At 39.3% G+C, this 24835-nt stretch overlaps 1 protein-coding gene across 1 annotated transcript; it reads left to right on the forward strand.

Annotated features, from left to right (window-relative positions):
• The first annotated feature begins 1473 nt into the window (after window positions 1–1473).
• LOC117543004 (sorcin-like) lies at window positions 1474–24458 on the forward strand. The gene is made up of 8 exons (XM_034211011.1): window positions 1474–1591; window positions 3970–4011; window positions 4691–4760; window positions 5581–5624; window positions 8239–8386; window positions 19140–19253; window positions 23991–24049; window positions 24347–24458. The coding sequence occupies exons 1-8, from the start codon at window positions 1550–1552 to the stop codon at window positions 24371–24373; spliced, it is 546 nt and encodes a 181-aa protein (XP_034066902.1). The 5' UTR covers window positions 1474–1549; the 3' UTR covers window positions 24374–24458.
• The last annotated feature ends 377 nt before the right edge of the window (window positions 24459–24835 follow it).

The raw sequence follows: 24835 nt of genomic DNA on the forward strand, positions 1-24835 counted from the left end.
GCCAGGAGGGAGTTGCAGTAGTCTAGGCGTGAGATGACGAGAGCCTGGACCAGAACCTGCGTCGCTTTCTGTGTCAGCTGGGGACGTATCCTCCTGATGTTGTCCATCTTCGGTGGATAACTTAAGTTCATTGCATATATGAAGCCCGTGAGCACAAGGCAAGCCTTTGACACACATCTGCAGTCATCAAGAACCTCACTTCCCTCGATGATGATGGACACATCGGCAGGGCCTTCGTGTGCTGCACTTCCACGGAGGACAACTATTTTCACAACGCATGGATGTATAATAAGAACGATGTTACCCTTCCTGTACCCGGGCCCGGTGACACGATGGAATCAAGAGAGCTCAGACCCTCACTTATATAGAGGTCGGAACATGTCATAACGTATAAATAGATACAAGCATAAATAAAATGTAGGAATAAAACATCATAAATACAGGACTACATATGTTCCAGTGTTTTCAGAGAGCTGTAGTGTGTGTGCTGTGGCTCAGCTGGAAAGCAGTTGACTCACGACCGCAGGGTCTCTGGTTCAACGACTGAACAATACGTACTTTTTGTTGTTTATAAAAGCTACAGCTAAATGAGATAATGTAGTTAATAAATGTATTCTTTGATATGGTTTAGCCTTTCTCCGGCTACAACATGGTTATGTTTATGAATATTATTAAGGAATACAAATCCCTCTTTGCAATGTTTACCAGCCTCCTTAGGCTTTTCAATCACAATCATTCAACTGGAATAAAAACAATATTGTTAACATGAAGATATGATTTAATGTTGGTTGTTTAGAGTTATTCTAAGGCTTTACTCATTGGGAACTCGGTATGAGAGAGCACACTGTTGAGATGTCCAATCTGCCTGTTGTACACACTTTGACCAACAGGGGGTTTGTGTTCAAATGAAGCCCATGATGAAGCCTCATGAGATGAACCCTTTTGCGAACCAATTGGCTGGAAAGCTTCAAAGCTTCATAAGGCTTCATCTCGCCATCACTAGTGAATGCACCTAGAGGTAGGTGAAGCAAAGGTCAGGTATGACACGGCCACTTACACAGCAGAACTGTCAACACATACTTTACAGATCTAACATTTGTAATATAAGACATCTCCTTTAATCAAAGTCCAATGTGGCAATAGTACTTGTATTGAACTAAAGTATCTGAATAGCCTATTGTGTCTGCATACTGCTGATCAGTGTTTTCATTGTTGTAAAACGCTTTTGTAGCCAGCACTGTGCTCTGATTGGTCGTCCAGAGGTCACATGGTCATCCACAGCCAATCGGCTTCCAGCGATGAGGACATTTAATCACCAAACATCTTCACATTCTTTCTGTCTCACCTCGCCCGGTTGGATTACTTATCGGTTTACGCCATATATTTGCTGAAAAACCACGCTTTTAATGCTCCACGCCTCTTCGGAATACTCTCAGTTTTTTGGGTGTGTGTGTTTCTGCAGACACACCCTCTGAAGTGAAGGAGGAGAAACCGAGCATTTTCTCACTGTTTTTTTCCTGTTATCTGTTTTTTTACTCCATATTGAAGTATGGCTTTCCAAGGATACGGAGCAGCCCCCGGAGGCATGGCGGTGAGAAAGCGTTACAATGTGATGTGTTATCGGGATTAAAGCAGAATATGTGCCCGCTGTCCGGGACAGCCCGGAAGTGGCTCGAGTTGACTGATTATACCGGTTTATCTGACATTAAATCTGTTGATGATGCTCCACCTGTTTAAAGGTTATACCTGGTATCAGTTAACGGTGGGGGGAAAGTGCATACATATATATATATATAGTGTATATAGAATATGCTGTTGAGTAGCCTACACTTAAAATAAAAGGCGTTTTTTTAATTGCTTCCACATGTTCGCAATGGTGGAAGAAATACTACTAAAAGTCATGCAATCAAATATTTGTTTACATTTATATTATTATTATTATTTTATATACTACAAGGATATTAAAATACTACATTAAGTGCTCTTTAATTGCTTCCATGTTTAAAAAATTGCTCCTTTATCACTAAAAGTCATGCAATCAAAAACAAAATTCCTATTATTAAAATTAATATGTATTTTATTTTACTTTTACTCAAGTACAAGACCGTAGTACTTCTACTTTTACTCAAGTACAAGACCTGAGTACTTCTACTTTTACTCAAGTACAAGACCTGAGTACTTCTACTTTTACTCAAGTACAAGACCGGAGTACTTCTACTTTTACTCAAGTACAAGACCTGAGTACTTCTACTTTTACTCAAGTACAAGACCTGAGTACTTCTACTTGTGCTCAAGTACAAGACCTGAGTACTTCTACTTTTACTCAAGTACAAGACCTGAGTACTTCTACTTTTACTCAAGTACAAGATCTGAGTACTTCTACTTTTACTCAAGTACAAGATCTGAGTACTTCTACTTTTACTCAATACAAGATCTGAGTACTTCTACTTTTACTCAAGTACAAGATCTGAGTACTTCTACTTTTACTCAAGTACAAGACCTGAGTACTTCTACTTTTACTCAAGTACAAGACCTGAGTACTTCTACTTGTGCTCAAGTACAAGACCTGAGTACTTCTACTTTTACTCAAGTACAAGACCTGAGTACTTCTACTTTTACTCAAGTACAAGATCTGAGTACTTCTACTTTTACTCAAGTACAAGATCTGAGTACTTCTACTTTTACTCAAATACAAGATCTGAGTACTTCTACTTTTACTCAAGTACAAGATCTGAGTACTTCTACTTTTACTCAAGTACAAGACCTGAGTACTTCTACTTTTACTCAAGTACAAGACCTGAGTACTTCTACTTGTGCTCAAGTACAAGACCTGAGTACTTCTACTTTTACTCAAGTACAAGACCTTTGAGTACTTCTACTTTTACTCAAGTACAAGATCTGAGTACTTCTACTTTTACTCAAGTACAAGATCTGAGTACTTCTACTTTTACTCAAATACAAGATCTGAGTACTTCTACTTTTACTCAAGTACAAGATCTGAGTACTTCTACTTTACTCAAGTAACAAGACCTGAGTACTTCTACTTTTACTCAAGTACAAGATCTGAGTACTTCTACTTTTACTCAAGTACAAGATCTGAGTACTTCTACTTTTCTCAAATACAAGATCTGAGTACTTCTACTTTTACTCAAGTACAAGATCTGAGTACTTCTACTTTTACTCAAGCACAAGATCTGAGTACTTCTACTTTTACTCAAGCACAAGACCTGAGTACTTCTACTTTTACTCAAGTACAAGACCTGAGTACTTCTACTTTTACTCAAGTACAAGACCTGAGTACTTTTACTGAAGTCTAAGTTTTACTATGTCTAAACCTCGAGATTATTAACATTATTCAAAGGATAAGCAGTAAATATGAAATCATTGAATATGGTTATATATATAATATACATATAAGGCTGCACAAACTGGCAAATGAGTCAACAGGAAAGATTTAAAATCATGATTACAGAAGAACGATGAACTTCCTGCACGTTGTTTCCTCATTTAAAGTTGCTTATTCAACAGTCAGATGTTCAAGCACTCTTTCTTTGAGGCATTGTGAGTCTCGAAAAGTTTCTCGTTAACCCCCCGTGGAACAAGATCCCTTTCTTCAGTAAAAGCACTAATACCAAACTCTACAAGTATATACATTCCTTTTTGGACATTATTAACGTATTCCCCAATATGCTGTTCACGTAAAACCCAGAAACAATTCATGTCATTTTCAAACTTTTTTTTGAAAGAAAAACTGGCCCGTTTATTCCTCTGTGTGACGATGCTTGTTCCAGCTGATTCAAGACGCTTTTCAAAGACTTTATTCAGCTTAAAAGGAGAGAAACATGGAGGTCTGTATGCTATAATGTGCCTTCAGGGTGTCCACTTCAGAGCTAATGAGATAATAAGAAACCAATGAAGTGCTTCCTGATCCCCAACACTTTCTTCTCTCTGTGTCTTCGTCTCTGCCAGCAGGATCCAATCTACGGATACTTCACAGCTGTAGCTGGACAGGTAACCCCCCCCCCCCCCCCCACAGTGCCTCTGAACATTATTGGTATCATTCTTTCACACAGTGACGTCACGAGCTACCCACAATGCAACACGCGCCATATATATATATATATATAAATACGCCATTTTCATGGAGGTGCAAATATCCTGGAGGTGCTAATATAAACAGCTAGCTAACGTAACCAGGCAGAGCGCACTAGTTTTTTTTTCTGAATTAACGACCGAAGAAATCGCTGCATGTCTTCGGATTACATCTCTGGACTTGAGGGGTGTGCTCTAGATCGTTACCAGCGTAAACTAGAGCTGTGTGGGTTGTCGGATTGCCCTTACAGACTGCCTGCAGATGTATGCATCTACGTCTATCTTCTGGAAACACCAGGTGAATACCCCACTTGTCACAATAATATTATCATGCCATTGCATATATGTGGTATTTTAGAGTTGACTAGATATTGATTAAGGCAATAGACTATGAGTACAGGAAGCTTAGCAACACCTAGACGGTGTACGGCTAAACCCTTGGCCTGCTTGCACCTCGCGTAAAACGGCGGATACCGGAAGTACGGTGTCGCCCTCGGCCCAATACCCGTATGTGTGAAAGAATAGCAATCATTGTTGTTTCTCTTATCTCTGTGGATTGTTATTCTCTGTATTTCTTTTCCTTATGAATCTGCGACAGGATGGACAGATCTCAGCAGACGAGCTGCAGCGCTGCCTCACACAGTCCGGCATCGCTGGCTCCTACAAACGTAAGAACATCTATTCTTTAATAATGATTATATCCATGCGGGACATTTCATCATAATGCTTGTTTACAGTTGCCCACATGTGGCATTGAAGGCATCAATCAGAAACAGGTTTATCAGCAGGTAGGTTGACACGTACGAGGAATTTGACTTGGTGTCGTGGCGCGTACATGAAAGTAAAACAAGAATTAAAAACACAGAACTATTTTAAGAACAGTATATTAACATAAAAGACGAATCCACCTTCCTGAACGTTAGGGCTCTTCTCTGTGGCTGAAAATCTTATCATGTTTTATATAATAGAATATCGTGGCTATGGTTTTTACAACGATCTGTAAATTCAATTAATAAAAGGTTTGAAGGCATGAGCATTATAAAACATTCAGTTTGGAACACTCGCGCTCCTATTGGCTGGCGCTTCAACACATTGCACCTGATAGGCTAAGGGGCGGGACATCTCTAAGCGGTTGACCAATCACAACAGAGCCGACATCTGTCACTGACATTAATATATGTTTCTGTTTTCAGACAATTGCACTTTAATGGCATAGTGTGTTTTCTTTCAATTAAGACTAATATTTTAAAGGCAGAGTTAAATGAATGAATGCGTTTCTTTTTCTTTTATACCTAAATATACAATCTCTTTATCTTTGAAATGATCCTTATGGAGAGATGTCATGTTTGAAAAGTGATCTTATCAAAGTTCTCGCTGCCTACTAAGCTAACCCTTTTACATTGTCTCAGTGTTGGGCATCGATGCACTTTCCCCACTGCATTTTGGATCATATTTTTACATTCTGAGTTCTGACTTTTCTTTCTGCAGCCTTCTCCCTGGAGACGTGCAGACTGATGATCACCATGCTGGATGTATCCTTCCTCAGGCCTTTCTCACACCACACACTTTCCCTCAATAGGAAAAAGCCCATCATGCAATCCATTTGGTTTACTATCCATGGAGCTGCTGAGATTGATCTGGTATTGCGCTTGCATGCTCACTCTGTAACATTTGAACAACAGGGTAGCAAGTCTTAGTGATGAGGCGTCATTCTTACATAGCTACAGTGTAGATATGTCAATGAAAATCTTAGGTCACAGGCAACACAATAAAAATAGAAACAATTGTGCAAGTAAATAAAACAGAAGAATAGTGAAATAGTGCAATAAGAGTCATACAAGTAATTGGAATATGATATATTACATAAATAATACTAAGTAGCAGCCAGATGAATGTTGTGCATGTTGTTTCAAACGTGCAGGGGTTTAAGTCTCATGGCCTGTGGGATGAAAACTGTCTCTGAGTCTGGTGGTTCATTTAGTTAACTTAAGATGTGGAGGTTTTAAAATTAGCTTGTTTTGGTTGATAATTCCACGTTCAGATTGTTTAAAACAGTGGCTTAATGCCTGCATCTTTCAGGGCTGTGGGAAATAAACAGGAAGTAGAGAAATGTAGAGTATTTACTGAAGGTTTCCCCATGGATGTTTAATAAGAACTGGGATACAGCGTGGGAGGCGAAGTCCCGCCCTTCTGCTTCCGCTCCATGGGACCTTATTTCAGAAAAAGTATGTATTGAAGTCAATGGAGAGAGGAATTACACATATGATGTTTGTCAATCTCACAATATCATCTCCATGTCAAAAAAGTCACAGTTTTTCGTAAAACTGCTTGAAATATAAGAAAATACGCCACTAGAAAGACTACAAATCCCAGAGTAAGTGATGTCATTAACGTTACACATTACACTCGTGTTACTCACAGAAACCTTGTAAAGCCGGTCCCGCATGCTGGCTCTCACGGAACCGACTAACTCCCCTTGTGTGTATTTGCAGCTCTCAACACGCCCAGACTTGGAGTGATTTTCACCTCTTTTAATACTTTCCGCCTCATTCTGAAAGGAAGAAGTGAAATGTTCAACGTGACGGCCGTCTGGGTGCGAGACGGGAGATGTAGTTAATTCGCTTTCACACAAAAAAAGTGTTACGACACATTTTAATTTTCTTGACTTGCAAAATGATCTTTTAAATTGACAAACATCATATGTGTAATTCGTGGCACAATTCAAACGGGAGAGAAAGATAATCTTTCTCTCTCCATTGACTTCAATACATAGTTTTTCTGAAATAAGGTCCCATGGAGGAAAGGGAGGGACTTCGCCTCTCTATTGGCGCATGAGGACAAAAATGGCCCAACTTTTGAGAGAGCGAAACGTCACGGATTACCCATCATGCCTGGCTGTCAGAGCAGAAGTGCCCTTATGTAGCTCACAGAGCATGCGCCCCTTAAGCCCCGCCCCCTGAGCTCCCACTCTCGGCTCAGTAGAATGAATGGAGAGAGAAAATAAATCTAGATTCGGCTTTTAGTGCATTTTACAACTTTAAGGACCGAATGATTCCAATAAGGGCTAAAAGATAGTTCTTACTGGGTAGTTTATTTAGTTAAAAAAGTATCCTCTGATTTACAGACGGCTCTTTCTCCATGTTAGTCAATGGGGAAAGTCTTTCTGGGCCCAGTGATGTCACGGACTGATATGGAGGTTGTTGTACCGCCGTTTGGACACAACGAATATTTTCCTCAGAGTCCGGCGGGCTTGGTTTTTTTAAATGTTGGTGTGGGAAAATGGGCTTGGTCTTTTTGCATTGTTATGTTAGAAACAGCAAAGAGCCAAACACAACATGCTGCAGGCTGGAAGCTTTTGTCTAAAATATTTGATCTGTAGCATGAAGACCCCCCCCCCCCCCCTCCCCCTCCTCACCTCTATGGAGCAGGAACAGGAAACTGAGACTCACAGCGGAAATAAACTTGAAAACACATGTGGTTTTGATCTAGCTGTTCACGCTTCACAAGTAAAGGGACAACATAAAAGCTAGTCAGGAATGTCTTTTCAAATCATTTGTATATTCATTCAAATAAATCTTTACATCCCGACGGCAATCGATTTAACACTGTGGAAAGAAAACAAAGTAATGCGATATTTATAATAATATGACTTAATTACTTATAGAGTGCTTTTCATGGTACTCAAAGAGACGCTACATTTACAGATTATATTTATCTCCAGTGTTTCATATGCAAGCTTTCATACCTCTCACGTGTGTGAATCTGCATATTACATGTGCTGTATTTCTGAGCAAATGGACAGCGTTATCCCACAATGCAGTGCATGCATAATGGGAATAAATCCACTTCTAAGTTTAACTGACTATAAACGTCCCCATTACCTCGTTTTTGATTCAGTATTTGGTGCACGTGTTGCATATTTCCCCAACTGTGAAAACAGAAATACTAGACGACCTGTAATAGTTGACTAGGGAGTTGAGTGTATATATTGTGCATTATCTGTTATTGAGTCGTACTGTGGCTACACAGTGATCTATCTTCTGGTTTCAGACGTTTGTCCTGATGATAAAGCGATCTTTTTGAGTAAAATGCATGGTAAAAACACACCAGTAAGAGTACGTGATGTGTCCTTGACAGTCTCCTCAGAGGGACATGTCCAACAGTATGGGCTTTTCTGAGTTCAAGGAGCTGTGGCAGTCGGTGAACGGCTGGAAGAACACGTTCGCCTCATACGACCGCGACCGCAGCGGGACGGTGGAGGGACACGAGCTGCAGCAGGCCTTCAGCGCCATGGGTAAACTCACACAACCCCCCCTACACACACCCTTTACTCAAGTAGAAGTACACACACCCTTTACTCAAGTAGAAGTACACACACCCTTTACTCAAGTAGAAGCACAGATACTCGTGTTTTAAAAATACTCTGGTGAAAGTAGAAGTACTGACTAAACTTCTTCACTCAAGTCAAAGTAAAGAGGCTTTGAAATGTACTTCAGTAAAAAGTACCCATAACTAGCAGCTGCTTTAAAGAGTACCTGACCTCCCTTTATATTAATAGAACAATAATGTCATTGTTAGCTAATGAATGTTTCCATGCTGAACAACGGCAACATGACAACGTTTCCATTGGTCCCTCTTCTTTAGAGAAGACCAGGAAATGATGGATACACGGATCGTGTTCAAATCAATAGGCACGCAATGACTCTAAAGAATAATGATCACGCATCAAACACACATTCAGACTAAAGGAACCAGCTGTTGGGAAATGAGAGAAGTAGAAAGTACAGGTATTTGAGTTCAACATGTAAGAAGTAGAAAGTACAGGTATTTGAGTTCAACATGTAAGAAGTAGAAAGTACAGGTATTTGAGTTCAACATGTGAGAAGTAGAAAGTACAGGTTTTTGGGTTCAACATGTAAGAAGTAGAAAGTACAGGTATTTGGTTCAACATGTAAGAAGTAGAAAGTACAGGTATTTGAGTTCAACATGTAAGAAGTAGAAAGTACAGGTATTTGAGTTCAACATGAGAAGTAGAAAGTACAGGTATTTGAGTTCAACATGTAAGAAGTAGAAAGTACAGGTATTTGTGTTCAACATGTAAGAAGTAGAAAGTACAGGTTTGAGTTCAACATGTGAAGAAGTAGAAAGTACAGGTATTTGAGTTCAACATGTGAGAAGTAGAAAGTACAGGTATTTGTTCAACATGTAAGAAGTAGAAAGTACAGGTATTTGGTTCAACATGTAAGAAGTAGAAAGTACAGGTATTTGTGTCAACATGTAAGAAGTAGAAAGTACAGGTATTTGAGTTCAACATGTGAGAAGTAGAAAGTACAGGTATTGGGTTCAACATGTAAGAAGTAGAAAGTACAGGTATTTGTGTTCAACATGTAAGAAGTAGAAAGTACAGGTATTTGAGTTCAACATGTAAGAAGTAGAAAGTACAGGTATTTGTGTTCAACATGTAAGAAGTAGAAAGTACAGGTATTGAGTTCAACATGTAAGAAGTAGAAAGTACAGGTATTTGAGTTCAACATGTAAGAAGTAGAAAGTACAGGTATTTGACTTCAACATGTAAGAAGTAGAAAGTACAGGTATTTGGGTTCAACATGTAAGAAGTAGAAAGTACAGGTATTTGGTTCAACATGTAAGAAGTAGAAAGTACAGGTATTTGTGAGTTCAACATGTAAGAAGTAGAAAGTACAGGTTTAGGAGTTCAACATGTAAGAAGTAGAAAGTACAGGTATTTGTGTTCAACATGAGAAAGTAGAAAGTACAGTATTTGAGTTCAACATGTAAGAAGTAGAAAGTACAGGTATTTGTGTTCAAAATGTAAGAAGTAGAAAGTACAGGTATTTGGTTCAACATGTAAGAAGTAGAAAGTACAGGTATTTGGGTTCAACATGTAGTAGAAGTAGAAGTACAGGTATTTGTGTTCAACATGTAAGAAGTAGAAAGTACAGGTATTTGAGTTCAACATGTAAGAAGTAGAAAGTACAGGTATTTGAGTTCAACATGTAAGAAGTAGAAAGTACAGGTATTTGAGTTAACATGAGAAGTAGAAAGTACAGGTATTGTGTTCAACATGTAAGAAGTAGAAAGTACAGGTATTTGAGTTCAACATGTAAGAAGTAGAAAGTAGGTACAGGTATTTGTGTTCAACATGTAAGAAGTAGAAAGTACAGGTATTTGTGTTCAACATGTAAGAAGTAGAAAGTACAGGTGTTGAGTTCAACATGAAATAAGTAGAAGAAAGTACAGGTATTTGAGTTCAACATGTAAGAAGTAGAAAGTACAGGTATTTGAGTTCAACATGTAAGAAGTAGAAAGTAGAGGTATTGTGTTCAACATGTAAGAAGTTAAAGTACAGGTATTTGAGTTCAACATGTAAGAAGTAGAAAAGTACAGGTATTTGAGTTCAACATGTAAGAAGTAGAAAGTACAGGTATTTTGTTCAACATGTAAGAAGTAGAAAGTACAGGTATTTGTTCAACATGTAAGAAGTAAAGTACAGGTATTTGAGTTCAACATGTAAGAAGTAGAAAGTACAGGTATTGGTTCAACATGTAAGAAGTAGAAGTACAGGTATTTGTGTTCAACATGTAAGAAGTAGAAAGTACAGGTATTTGAGTTCAACATGTAAGAAGTAGAAAGTACAGGTTTTGTTCAACATGTAAGAAGTAGAAAGTACAGGTATTTGTGTTCAACATGTAAGAAGTAGAAAGTACAGGTATTTGTGTTCAACATGTAAGAAGTAGAAAGTACAGTATTTGTTCAACATGTAAGAAGTAGAAAGTACAGGTATTTGTGTTCAACATGTAAGAAGTAGAAAGTACAGGTATTTGGGTTCAACATGTAAGAAGTAGAAAGTACAGGTATTTGGGTTCAACATGTAAGAAGTAGAAAGTACAGGTATTTGGGTTCAACATGTAAGAAGTAGAAAGTACAGGTATTTGGTTCAACATGTAAGAAGTAGAAAGTACAGGTATTTGGTTACATGTAAGAAGTAGAAAGTACAGGTATTTGGTTCAACATGTAAGAAGTAGAAAGTACAGGTATTTGGTTCAACATGTAAGAAGTAGAAAGTACAGGTATTTGTGTTCAACATGTGAGAAGTAGAAGTACAGGTATTTGGTTCAACATGTAAGAAGTAGAAAGTACAGGTATTTGAGGTTCAACATGTAAGAAGTAGAAAGTACAGGTATTTGGTTCAACATGTAAGAAGTAGAAAGTACAGGTATTTGTTTCAACATGTAAGAAGTAGAAAGTACAGGTATTTGGTGTTCAAGATGTAAGAAGTAGAAAGTACAGGTATTTGAGTTCAACATGTAAGAAGTAGAAAGTACAGGTATTTGAGTTCAACATGTAGAAGTAAAAGAGAAAGTACAGGTATTTGAGTTCAACATGTAAGAAGTAGAAAGTACAGGTATTTGGTTCAACATGTAAGAAAGTAGAAAGTACAGGTATTAGTGTTCAAAATGTAAGAAGTAGAAAAAGTACAGGTATTTGAGTTCAACATGTAAGAAGTAGAAAGTACAGGTATTTGGTTCAAGATGTAAGAAGTAGAAAGTACAGTATTTGAGTTCAACATGTAAGAAGTAGAAAGTACAGGTATTTGAGTTCAACATGTAAGAAGTAGAAAGTACAGGTATTTGAGTTCAACATGTAGAAGTAGAAAGTACAGGTATTTGTGTTCAACATGAGAAGTAGAAAGTACAGGTATTTGAGTTCAACATGTAAGAAGTAGAAAGTACAGGTATTGAGTTCAACATGTAGAAGTAGAAAGTACAGGTATTTGTGTTCAACATGTAAGAAGTAGAAAGTACAGGTATTTGAGTTCAACATGTAAGAAGTAGAAAGTACAGGTATTTGAGTTCAACATGTAAGAAGTAGAAAGTACAGGTATTGTGTTCAACATGTGAGAAGTAGAAAGTACAGGTATTTGAGTTCAACATGTAAGAAGTAGAAAGTACAGGTATTTTGTTCAACATGTAAGAAGTAGAAAGTACAGGTATTTGTGTTCAACATGTAAGAAGTAGAAAGTACAGGTATTTGGTTCAACATGTAAGAAGTAGAAAGTACAGGTATTTGGGTTCAACATGTAGAAGTAGAAAGTACAGGTATTTGTGTTCAACATGTAAGAAGTAGAAAGTACAGGTATTTGTGTTCAACATGTAAGAAGTAGAAAGTACAGGTATTTGAGTTCAACATGTAAGAAGTAGAAAGTACAGGTATTTGTGTTCAACATGTAAGAAGTAGAAAGTACAGGTATTTGAGTTCAACATGTAAGAAAGTAGAAAGTACAGGTATTTGGTGCAACATGTAGAAGTAGAAAGTACAGGTATTTGGGTTTCAACATGTAAGAAGTAGAAAGTACAGGTATTTGTGTTCAACATGTAAGTAGAAGTAGAAAGTACAGGTATTTGAGTTCAACATGTAAGAAGTAGAAAGTACAGGTATTTGTGTTCAACATGTAAAGTAGAAAGTACAGGTATTTGTGTTCAACATGTAAGAAGTAGAAAGTACAGGTATTTGAGTTCAACATGTAAGAAGTAGAAAGTACAGGTATTTGGGTTCAACATGTAAGAAGTAGAAAGTACAGGTATTTGTTCAACATGTAAGAAGAAGTAGAAAGTACAGGTATTTGTGCTCAACATGTAAGAAGTAGAAAGTACAGGTATTTGGGTTCAACATGTAGAAGTAGAAAGTACAGGTATTTGAGTTCAACATGTAAGAAGTAGAAAGTACAGGTATTTGAGTTCAACATGTAAGAAGTAGAAAGTACAGGTATTTGAGTTCAACATGTAAGAAGTAGAAAGTACAGGTATTGTGTTCAACATGAGAGAAGTAGAAAGTACAGGTATTTGAGTTCAACATGTAAGAAGTAGAAAGTACAGGTATTTGGGTTCAACATGTAAGAAGTAGAAAGTACAGGTATTTGTGTTCAACATGTAAGAAGTAGAAAGTACAGGTATTTGAGTTCAACATGTAAGAAGTAGAAAGTACAGGTATTTGTGTTCAACATGTAAGAAGTAGAAAGTACAGGTATTTGAGTTCAACATGTAAGAAGTAGAAAGTACAGGTATTTGTGTTCAACATGTAAGAAGTAGAAAGTACAGGTATTTGTGTTCAACATGTAAGAAGTAGAAAGTACAGGTATTTGAGTTCAACATGTAAGAAGTAGAAGTACAGGTATTTGGTTCAACATGTAAGAAGTAGAAAGTACAGGTATTTGAGTTCAACATGTAAGAAGTAGAAAGTACAGGTATTTGTGTTCAACATGTAAGAAGTAGAAAGTACAGGTATTTGTGTTCAACATGTGAGAAGTAGAAAGTACAGGTATTTGAGTTCAACATGTAAGAAGTAGAAAGTAGGTATTTGAGTTCAACATGAGAAGTAGAAAGTACAGGTATTTGAGTTCAACATGTAAGAAGTAGAAAGTACAGGTATTTGTGTTCAACATGTAAGAAGTAGAAAGTACAGGTATTGGTTCAACATGTAAGAAGTAGAAAGTACAGGTATTTGGTTCAACATGTAAGAAGTAGAAAGTACAGGTATTTGGGTTCAACATGTAAGAAGTAGAAAGTCAGGTATTTGGGTTCAACATGTAAGAAGTAGAAAATACAGGTATTTGGGTTCAACATGAGAAGTAGAAAGTACAGGTATTTGTGTTCAACATGTAAGAAGTAGAAAGTACAGGTATTTGGTTCAACATGTAAGAAGTAGAAAGACAGGTATTTGGGGTTCAACATGTAAGAAGTAGAAAGTACAGGTATTTGTGTTCAACATGTAAGAAGTAGAAAGTACAGGTATTGGGTTTCAACATGTAAGAAGTAGAAAGTACAGGTATTGTGTTCAACATGTAAGAAGTAGAAAGTACAGGTATTTGTGTTCAACATGTAAGAAGTAGAAAGTACAGGTATTTGGGTTCAACATGTAAGAAGTAGAAAGTACAGGTATTTGGGTTCAACATGTAAGAAGTAGAAAGTAAAAATAAGTAGTGGAGTAAAGTACTGATGCCAGAAGAATGTACTTAAGTACAGTAACAAAGTATTTGTACTCCACTACTTCCCTTCTCTGCTCCTAAGACACTGGAAGAAATGCTGCACCAAAATCAAGTTAAAGAAAATAACAACAATATGTTTCCACTTGTAATGAGTGTCTCTGCCGATAGAACAAGTGAGCTTTTGATATTTAGATATATCAGATCTTTTAATTAGTTTGCAAAACGCTTTTAAACTGCCAGGATCAGGAAATGTTGTGTAACGATTAACGAAATAAGCCAGAAATGCTGCAAACGTAGCTGTTTCCTTATTGCATGTTGATTTGCACATTTACAGTTTAACACAGGCGCTAACCAAAGTCCGGCCAGGCAGACTGAGTTTTCTTAGTTTCCCCAAAGAACCTCTGATCCGAATAACTTCACGTTTGGCATTAACCTGCCCGTTGTCCTTAGCAACACCCACACTAAACAGGAAGCAGATCGGTGCAAGAGTTGGTGAGATAATCAAGATTCAGAAACCCACACGTACAGAGACGTCTGGGCTTACAGTGTCTCGGATCAGAATCAGAATTATTGACGTTAAAGGAATTTGCTCTGGTGTATAATGTGCACACGTCTCTTCTACATCAACATATGTCCCCTCTTCGTCATGTCTCTTCATCACCATGTGTCCCCTCTTATTCATGTCTCTTCTACATCAACATGTGTCCCCTCTTCTTCATGTCTCTTCTACATCAACATGTGTCCCCTCTTCTTCATGTCTCTTCTACATCAACATGTGTCCCCTCTTCTTCATGTCTCTTCTACATCAACATGTGTCCCCTCTTCTTCATGTCTCTTCTACATCAACATGTGTCCCTCTTCTTCATGTCTCTTTACATCAACATGTGTCCCCTCTTCTTCATGTCTCTTCTACATCAACATGTGTCCCCTCTTCTTCATGTCTCTTCTACATCAACATGTGTCCCTCTTTTCATGTCTCTTCTACATCAACATGTGTCCCCTCTTCTTCATGTCTCTTCGACATCAACACGTGTCCCCTCTTCTCATGTCTCTTCTACATCAACATGTGTCCCCTCTTCTTCATGTCTCTTCTACATCACATGTGTCCCTCTTCTTCATGTCTCTTCTCATCAACATGTGTCCCCTCTTCTTCATGTCTCTTCTACATCAACATGTGTCCCTCTTTTCATGTCTCTTCTACATCAACATGTGTCCCCTCTTCTTCATGTCTCTTCTACATCACATGTGTCCCTCTTCTTCATGTCTCTTCTACATCAACATGTGTCCCCTCTTCTTCATGTCTCTTCTACATCAACATGTGTCCCCTCTTCTTCATGTCTCTTCTACATCAACATGTGTCCCCTCTTCTTCATGTTCTTCTACATCAACGTGTGTCCCCTCTTCTTCATGTCTCTTCTACATCAACATGTGTCCCCTCTTCTTCATGTCTCTTCTACATCAACATGTGTCCCCTCTTCTTCATGTCTCTTCTACATCAACATGTGTCCCCTCTTCTTCATGTCTCTTCTACATCAACATGTGTCCCCTCTTCTCATGTCTCTTCTACATCAACATGTGTCCCTCTTCTTCATGTCTCTTCTACATCAACATGTGTCCCCTCTTCTTCATGTCTCTTCTACATCAACATGTGTCCCCTCTTCTTCATGTCTCTTCTACATCAACATGTGTCCCCTCTTCTTCATGTCTTCTACATCAACATGTGTCCCCTCTTCTTCATGTCTCTTCTACATCAACATGTGTTCCCCTCTTCTTCATGTCTCTTCTACATCAACATGTGTCCCCTCTTCTTCATGTCTCTTCTACATCAACATGTGTCCCCTCTTCTTCATGTCTCTTCTACATCAACATGTGTCCCCTCTTCTTCATGTCTCTTCTACATCAACATGTGTCCCCTCTTCTTCATGTCTCTTCTACATCAACATGTGTCCCCTCTTCTTCATGTCTCTTCTACATCAACATGTGTCCCCTCTTCTTCATGTCTCTTCTACATCAACATGTGTCCCTCTTCTTCATGTCTCTTCTACATCAACATGTGTCCCCTCTTCTTCATGTCTCTTCTACATCAACATGTGTCCCCTCTTCTTCATGTCTCTTCTCATCAACATGTGTCCCCTCTTCTTCATGTCTCTTCTACATCAACATGTGTCCCCTCTTCTTCATGTCTCTTCTACATCAACATGTGTCCCCTCTTCTTCATGTCTCTTCTACATCAACATGTGTCCCCTCTTCTTCATGTCTCTTCTACATCAACATGTGTCCCTCTTCTTCATGTCTCTTCTACATCAACATGTGTCCCTCTTCTTCATGTCTCTTCTACATCAACATGTGTCCCTCTTCTTCATGTCTCTTCTACATCAACATGTGTCCCCTCTTCTTCATGTCTCTTCTACATCAACATGTGTCCCCTCTTCTTCATGTCTCTTCTACATCAACATGTGTCCCCTCTTCTTCATGTCTCTTCTACATCAACATGTGTCCCCTCTTCTTCATGTCTCTTCTACATCAACATGTGTCCCCTCTTCTCCATGTCTCTTCTACATCAACATGTGTCCCCTCTTCTTCATGTCTCTTCTACATCAACATGTGTCCCTCTTCTTCATGTCTCTTCTACATCAACATGTGTCCCCTCTTCTTCATGTCTCTTCTACATCAACATGTGTCCCCTCTTCTTCATGTCTCTTCTACATCAACATGTGTCCCCTCTCTTCATGTCTCTTCTACATCAACATGTGTCCCCTCTTCTTCATGTCTCTTCTACATCAACATGTGTCCCCTCTTCTCATGTCTCTTCTACATCAACATGTGTCCCCTCTTCTTCATGTCTCTTCTACATCAACATGTGTCTCCTCTTCTTCATGTCTCTTCTACATCAACATGTGTCCCCTCTTCTTCATGTCTCTTCTACATCAACATGTGTCCCCTCTTCTTCATGTCTCTTCTACATCAACATGTGTCCCCTCTCTTCATGTCTCTTCTACATCAACATGTGTCCCCTCTTCTTCATGTCTCTTCTACATCAACATGTGTCCCCTCTTCTTCATGTCTCTTCTACATCAACATGTGTCCCCTCTTCTCATGTCTCTTCTACATCAACATGTGTCCCCTCTTCTCATGTCTCTTCTACATCAACATGTGTCCCCTCTTCTTCATGTCTCTTTACATCAACATGTGTCCCCTCTTCTCATGTCTCTTCTACATCAACATGTGTCCCCTCTTCTTCATGTCTCTTCTACATCAACATGTGTCCCCTCTTCTTCATGTCTCTTCTACATCAACATGTGTCCCCTCTTCTCCATGTCTCTTCTACATCAACATGTGTCCCCTCTTCTCATGTCTCTTCTACATCAACATGTGTCCCCTCTTCTCATGTCTCTTCTACATCAACATGTGTCCCCCTTCTTCATGTCTCTCTACATCAACATGTGTCCCCTCTTCTTCATGTCTCTTCTACATCAACATGTGTCCCCTCTTCTTCATGTCTCTTCTACATCAACATGTGTCCCCTCTTCTTCATGTCTCTTCTACATCAACATGTGTCCCCTCTTCTTCATGTCTCTCTACATCAACATGTGTCCCCTCTTCTTCATGTCTCTTCTACATCAACATGTGTCCCCTCTTCTTCATGTCTCTTCTACATCAACATGTGTCCCCTCTTCTTCATGTCTCTTCTACATCAACATGTGTCCCCTCTTCTTCATGTCTCTTCTACATCAACATGTGTCCCCTCTTCTTCATGTCTCTTCTACATCAACATGTGTCCCCTCTTCTTCATGTCTCTTCTACATCAACATGTGTCCCCTCTTCCATGTCTCTTCTACATCAACATGTGTCCCTCTTCTTCATGTCTCTTCTACATCAACATGTGTCCCCTCTTCTTCATGTCTCTTCTACATCAACATGTGTCCCCTCTCTTCATGTCTCTTCTACATCAACATGTGTCCCCTCTTCTCATGTCTCTTCTACATCAACATGTGTCCCCTCTTCTTCATGTCTCTTCTACATCAACATGTGTCCCCTCTTCTTCATGTCTCTTCTACATCAACTGTGTCCCCTCTCTTCATGTCTCTTCTACATCAACATGTGTCCCCTCTTCTTCATGTCTCTTCTACATCAACATGTGTCCCCTCTTCTTCATGTCTCTTCTACATCAACATGTGTCCCCTCTTTCATGTCTCTTCTACATCAACATGTGTCCCCTCTTCTTCATGTCTCTTCTACATCAACATGTGTCCCCTCTTCTTCATGTCTCTTCTACATCAACATGTGTCCCCTCTTCTCATGTCTCTTCTACATCAACATGTGTCCCTCTTCTTCATGTCTCTTCTACATCAACATGTGTCCCCTCTTCTTCATGTCTCTTCTACATCAACATGTGTCCCCTCTTCTTCATGTCTCTTCTACATCAACATGTGTCCCCTCTTCTTCATGTCTCTTCTACATCAACATGTGTCCCCTCTTCTTCATGTCTCTTCTACATCAACATGTGTCCCCTCAGTGGAAAGAGACTCTGAAAGTTTCAGGAACAAAGATTCTTCTTCTTTTTGATCCATTTCTATAAAAACTTGTCTGAAAATGAGCTGATCAGATTTTGGTCATAACGATGTGTTTGTCTTGTGTAACCATTAGCCAATCAGCAACCAAGGTAACCCCCCCCCCCTTATCACCTGAATCTCCTAGAGCTCCATTGAGTTCTTTGTAACCAAATGTCTCTCAGAGGGGCGTGGGGAGGGGCTCCTTGTTTTCATCTAAAGTAACAGACAGAGAATCAGCACTTTGGAAACAGGGCTGAAACAGAGGGGTTATGGGTAATGCTGCAATGACCTGTTTGGTGTTTCAGCCAATCAGAGACAGGCTCTGGATATATCTGAGACCTGTGATATATTGATGAAGAACACAGTTTATAGGGGACCTTTTTGCATTGTGCGGAAATGTGCAAACTAATTATAATTTTTTATGTTAAAGTGAATTTGTATTAGGTTGAAATGAATATGAGATGAATGTCCTCTATGATGTTCCCGTGCAGGTTATAATCTGAGCCCTCAGGCGATGAGCATCATCATGAACCGCTACAGCGGGCAGGGAAGAATCGGGTTCGACGACTTCATGAGCTGCTGCATCAAACTCCGTGCGCTGACCGGTGAGTCTGAGCAGATAGCTTTCTAATAAAATACCAAACATTACTACTGATCCCCAGCAGGCAGTGTGAGCGTCCACCAATCAGAGGTCTGCGGTTCTGGAGCCTAAATGATCAATTAATTGTATGTAGTGTCTCTACTTTAAAGAGTTCTCTCCTGCTGATGTTCAGGTGTATATCAGTATGTAGTGTCTCTACTTTAAAGAGTCCTCTCCTGCTGATGTTCAGGTGTATATCAGTATGTAGTGTCTCTTTAAAGAGTCCTCTCCTGCTGATGTTCAGGTGTATACAGTATGTAGTCTCTACTTTAAAGAGTCCTCGCCTGCTGATGTTCAGGCAGTGACGTGCGGTGAGGTTCATGGCTGGTGAGGCACTGACTCTTTCAGAGTCAGATTTACAAATATTATATTTTGACCTTAATCGAATGTTCGGTTATTTTCAAAAGCTTTTTTAGTCTGATGCTTCGATTCATTTTAAAACAGACCGTTCAACAAAAGGATACCCAACATCTAAATATTGGATTGTTCTTTCTTAGTAAGATCCCATGTTCATTACAATGGTGCTCTTACCTTGACTTGAAGATGAAGTCCATGCTTCCTTCGGAAACAATCTCTATTACTTCTTTGTAAAAGTCCTCCTTATCTTCTCTAGTTTCAAAAGTCTAGCTTGTTGTTCGGTCTACCGTCTCTGCGTAGAATAACAGTAGCAACAAGGACCTGTGGGCTCACTTGCGCCCCCTGCAGTGCGGCAGAGTTATGGCTGCCTCTCCAGGTGCTTTTTTCATTGCCGTTGTATGATGAGACCAGCGAGCCTAAATATCATATATACGTGAAATAAGTTATTTAGAGACTGGATAGCGAGGATAATGTAATAAAGGGATCTACAAACATTACATTGGTGACATACAGTGAGATGGTGCAGCATGCGCTTAGGGCCCGCTTTTCAGCCAGTTTCTGTGAGATGACGCATTCTGAGGTGAGGCAGAGCTCATCTGTGCCTCACCTCACCACACAGTAACTGACTGGAGCGCGCTCACAAAATAAGTGCCCGCGTTAAATTAGTGCCCGCGCTCCAGCCAGTTACTGTGGGCTTACGAGAGGCAGAGCTCGTCCTCACTTCTCATCGCTACCCGTAGTTGTAGCAGAGCTCTGGAAAAATGATTTTGACTATAAAAAGCGATTGGAATCAAACAGAAATCACACTTACAACACAGATCAGTGGAGACATTTTATTATTACTATTTAGTTTTTCTTTAGTTGTTTTTCCGTTACATTGGAGTATGACAGGTAAGGCTCTGCCTCCCCTGACTGCACATCGCTGTTCTGGTGTATCAGTCTGTAGTGTCTCTACTTTAAAGAGTCCTCTCCTGCTGATGTTCAGGTGTATATCAGTATGTAGTGTCTCTACTTTAAAGAGTCCTCTCCTGCTGATGTTCAGGTGTATATCAGTCTGTAGTGTCTACTTTAAAGAGTCCTCTCCTGCTGATGTTCAGGTGTATATCAGTATGTAGTGTCTCTACTTTAAAGAGTCCTCTCCTGCTGATGTTCAGTGTATATCAGTATGTAGTGTCTCTACTTTAAAGAGTCCTCTCTGCTGATGTTCAGGTGTATATCAGTATGTAGTGTCTCTACTTTAAAGAGTCCTCTCCTGCTGATGTTCAGGTGTATATCAGTATGTAGTGTCTACTTTAAAGAGTCCTCTCCTGCTGATGTTCAGGTGTATATCAGTATGTAGTGCCTCTACTTTAAAGAGTCCTCTCCTGCTGATGTTCAGGTGTATATCAGTATGTAGTGTCTCTACTTTAAAGAGTCCTCTCCTGCTGATGTTCAGGTGTATATCAGTATGTAGTGTCTCTACTTTAAAGAGTCCTCTCTGCTGATGTTCAGGTGTATATCAGTATGTAGTGTCTCTACTTTAAAAGAGTCCTCTCCTGCTGATGTTCAGGTGTATATCAGTATGTAGTGTCTCTACTTTAAAGAGTCCTCTCCTGCTGATGCAGGTGTATATCATGTAGTGTCTCTACTTTAAAGAGTCCTCTCCTGCTGATGCAGGTGTATATCAGTATGTAGTTGTCTCTACTTTAAAGAGTCCTCTCCTGCTGATGTTCAGGTGTATATCAGTATGTAGTGTCTCTACTTTAAAGAGTCCTCTCCTGCTGATGTTCAGGTGTATATCAGTATGTAGTGTCTCTACTTTAAAGAGTCCTCTCCTGCTGATGGTCAGGTGTAATCAGTATTTGGTGTCTCTACTTTAAAGAGTCCTCTCCTGCTGATGCAGGTGTATATCAGTATGTAGTTCTCTACTTTAAAGAGTCCTCTCCTGCTGATGTTCAGGTGTATATCAGTATGTAGTGTCTCTACTTTAAAGAGTCCTCTCCTGCTGATGTTCAGGTGTATATCAGTATGTAGTGTCTCTACTTTAAAGAGTCCTCTCCTGCTGATATGCAGGTGTATATCAGTATATGTTTCTCTACTTTAAAGAGTCCTCTCCTGCTGATGTTCAGGTGTATATCAGTATGTAGTGTCTCTACTTTAAAGAGTCCTCTCCTGCTGATGTTCAGGTGTATATCAGTATGTAGTGTCTCTACTTTAAAGAGTCCTCTCCTGCTGATGTTCAGGTGTATATCAGTATGTAGTGTCTCTACTTTAAAGAGTCCTCTCCTGCTGATGTTCAGGTGTATATCAGTATGTAGTGTCTCTACTTTAAAGAGTCCTCTCCTGCTGATGTTCAGTGTGTATATCAGTATGTAGTGTCTCTACTTTAAAGAGTCCTCCTCCTGCTGATGTTCAGGTGTATATCAGTATGTAGTGTCTCTACTTTAAAGAGTCCTCTCCTGCTGATGTTCAGGTGTATATCAGTATGTAGTGTCTCTACTTTAAAGAGTCCTCTCCTGCTGATGTTCAGGTGTATATCAGTATGTAGTGTCTCTACTTTAAAGAGTCCTCTCCTGCTAGTGTTCAGGTGTATATCAGTATGTAGTGTCTCTACTTTAAAGAGTCCTCTCCTGCTGATGTTCAGTGTAGTGTAGATCAGTATGTAGTGTCTCTACTTTAAAGAGTCCTCCCTGCTGATGTTCAGGTGTATATCAGTATGTAGTGTCTCTACTTTAAAGAGTCCTCTCCTGCTGATGTTCAGGTGTATATCAGTATGTAGTGTCTACTTTAAAGAGTCCTCTCCTGCTGATGTTCAGGTGTATATCAGTATGTAGTGTCTCTACTTTAAAGAGTCCTCTCCTGCTGATGTTCAGGTGTATATCAGTATGTAGTGTCTCTACTTTAAAGAGTCCTCTCCTGCTGATGTTCAGGTGTATATCAGTATGTAGTGTCTCTACTTTAAAGAGTCCTCTCCTGCTGATGTTCAGGTGTATATCAGTATGTAGTGTCTCTACTTTAAAGAGTCCTCTCCTGCTGATGTTCAGGTGTATATCAGTATGTAGTGTCTCTACTTAAAGAGTCCTCTCCTGCTGATGTTCAGGTGTATATCAGTATGTAGTGTCTCTACTTTAAAGAGTCCTCTCCTGCTGATGTTCAGGTGTATATCAGTATGTAGTGTCTCTACTTTAAAGAGTCCTCTCCTGCTGATGTTCAGGTGTATATCAGTATGTAGTGTCTCTACTTTAAAGAGTCCTCTCCTGCTGATGTTCAGGTGTATATCAGTATGTAGTGTCTCTACTTTTAAAGAGTCCTGTCGCCTAAATAATACATTAATTGTATAAGCGCATTAATGGCGCATTTCCACTACAGCGCGGAGCTCGCTTTAAACGTGCCTTGCCCGGCCCGTTTTTGGTTGCGTTTCGACTTGGCGTAGTTCCGGCTAGCGGGTACTATTTCACAGTTTTTCTGGCCGCATAAAATTGAGGTTCTTTCCGGCCCAACAACCAGGCTGAGTCGGGCTGAGTATGCTAAACTAGAGAGAGAATCGCTGGCAAGGGGGCTACAACTTCAACAAAATGAACATATTTGACCGTGATTTTAATTGTAATACACGTTTCAAAATGATGCCGAAGTAACAAAATACTGATACCGGTTAGTAAAAACCATGAATTAATGCTTTGACAAGTCTGCAGACAGACGGCAGGCGAAAAATCTTTTAAAATGCGTGTTTTCTGAATGGAGATCGGCTAAGCTAACGTTATATGCTCCGACCGTCCACACTCACAGCAACGGCCTATACAGACATAAATAAACCAGCGACTGTAACGGTGGCTACTAAGAGCTAACGGCTGATGTTGGTTTTCTGTGGTTTCTCATTGAAGATACGTCACGGCTCCTGCCTACACTGCGTTACTATAGTTACTGCCCCGTTTCCTAAACTGTTAATGGTAATGCGTCATAAAGTGAGCCTGTTCCTAACGCCTAGCTCGGTAGCCATACCGAGCTAGGCCGAGCGAGGCCGTGTAGTGGCCGCAAAAGACAAAGAAAAGCGCCAAAACCCCAAAAAAGCGTAATAGTGCCTCAGTTTATTTATACTTGTTTTCCTTAGTTGATAAATCAAGTTCAATTTGGTATCATCTGTTGGATTTGCTTGTTGACAATAAATAAAGAGATGTGGAAAAGTGGAAAAAACTAAAAATTCAGCAATTTTTTTTGATGAATCTCATTTTTTGGAGTAAATGTGCAGCATTTCTCTGCAGTTCTCTTCCTGAGACGGCCTTTATCTGGGTGTGGAGACACAATGCTCATCGTCAACAGAGAGAGTAATGAGGAAGTTCATTAAAATGTGCTCTAATGTGTTTTTCAGATCAGTTCCAGAGGAGAGACACAACCCGAACGGGCAGAGCCGAGTTTCAGTTTGACGAGGTATGACAACCATTTCATTTGTTATTATTTTATGTATCTTATTAAATATTTTCTTTGTCAATTTTACTTTAACTTTTCAATGTTTATATTCATTATTTATTTTTTTGTTCATATAATGACATTTAATTTCTTTTTATTTTACTTTATTCTATTTTATTTTATTATTTTGTATTCTATACTATTCCAAAATGAAACAACTGATACAAAATGTATTTTCCCCCGAGGGATGAATGAAGTATTTCTCCGCCTGTTTCCTGTGAATGTTGTATTGGATATTAAGGATGTCTCTCTCTGCAGTTCATCCAGGTCACCATGAACATATGAAGCGGGGAAACCTCTCATCATGTCTCTCTGCAGTTCATCCAGGTCACCATGAACATATGAAGCGGGGAAACCTCTCATCATGTCTCTCTGGCAGTTCATCCAGGTCACCATGAACATATGTAAGCGGGGAAACCTCTCATTAACCAGCATGGACTCTTTTTATTGTAATAGTTTTAATCATTGTACAAACACGGTTAAAATGTCACTTTTTCACATTCATAACTTACGTATATTTTTATTTTAACTACTAGCAACAATAAAGTAACCTCAGTCTGATAACCCTCTGGTGCCTATGTGTGGTGAACATTACGACATTCATAAAACCCCTTTCTGGCTCTTATTGAATCCTTACATTACGTTTCATAAACTCAGCTGATGCTTTCATACAAAGCGACAACACGTGCATTGGTTTCTAACATTTTGTTTTAATCCTACTCAATAGAGTGGACAGAAAAAACAGGG

This window comes from Gymnodraco acuticeps, unplaced genomic scaffold, assembly GCF_902827175.1.
Source record: "Gymnodraco acuticeps unplaced genomic scaffold, fGymAcu1.1, whole genome shotgun sequence".
NCBI lineage: Eukaryota > Metazoa > Chordata > Actinopteri > Perciformes > Bathydraconidae > Gymnodraco > Gymnodraco acuticeps.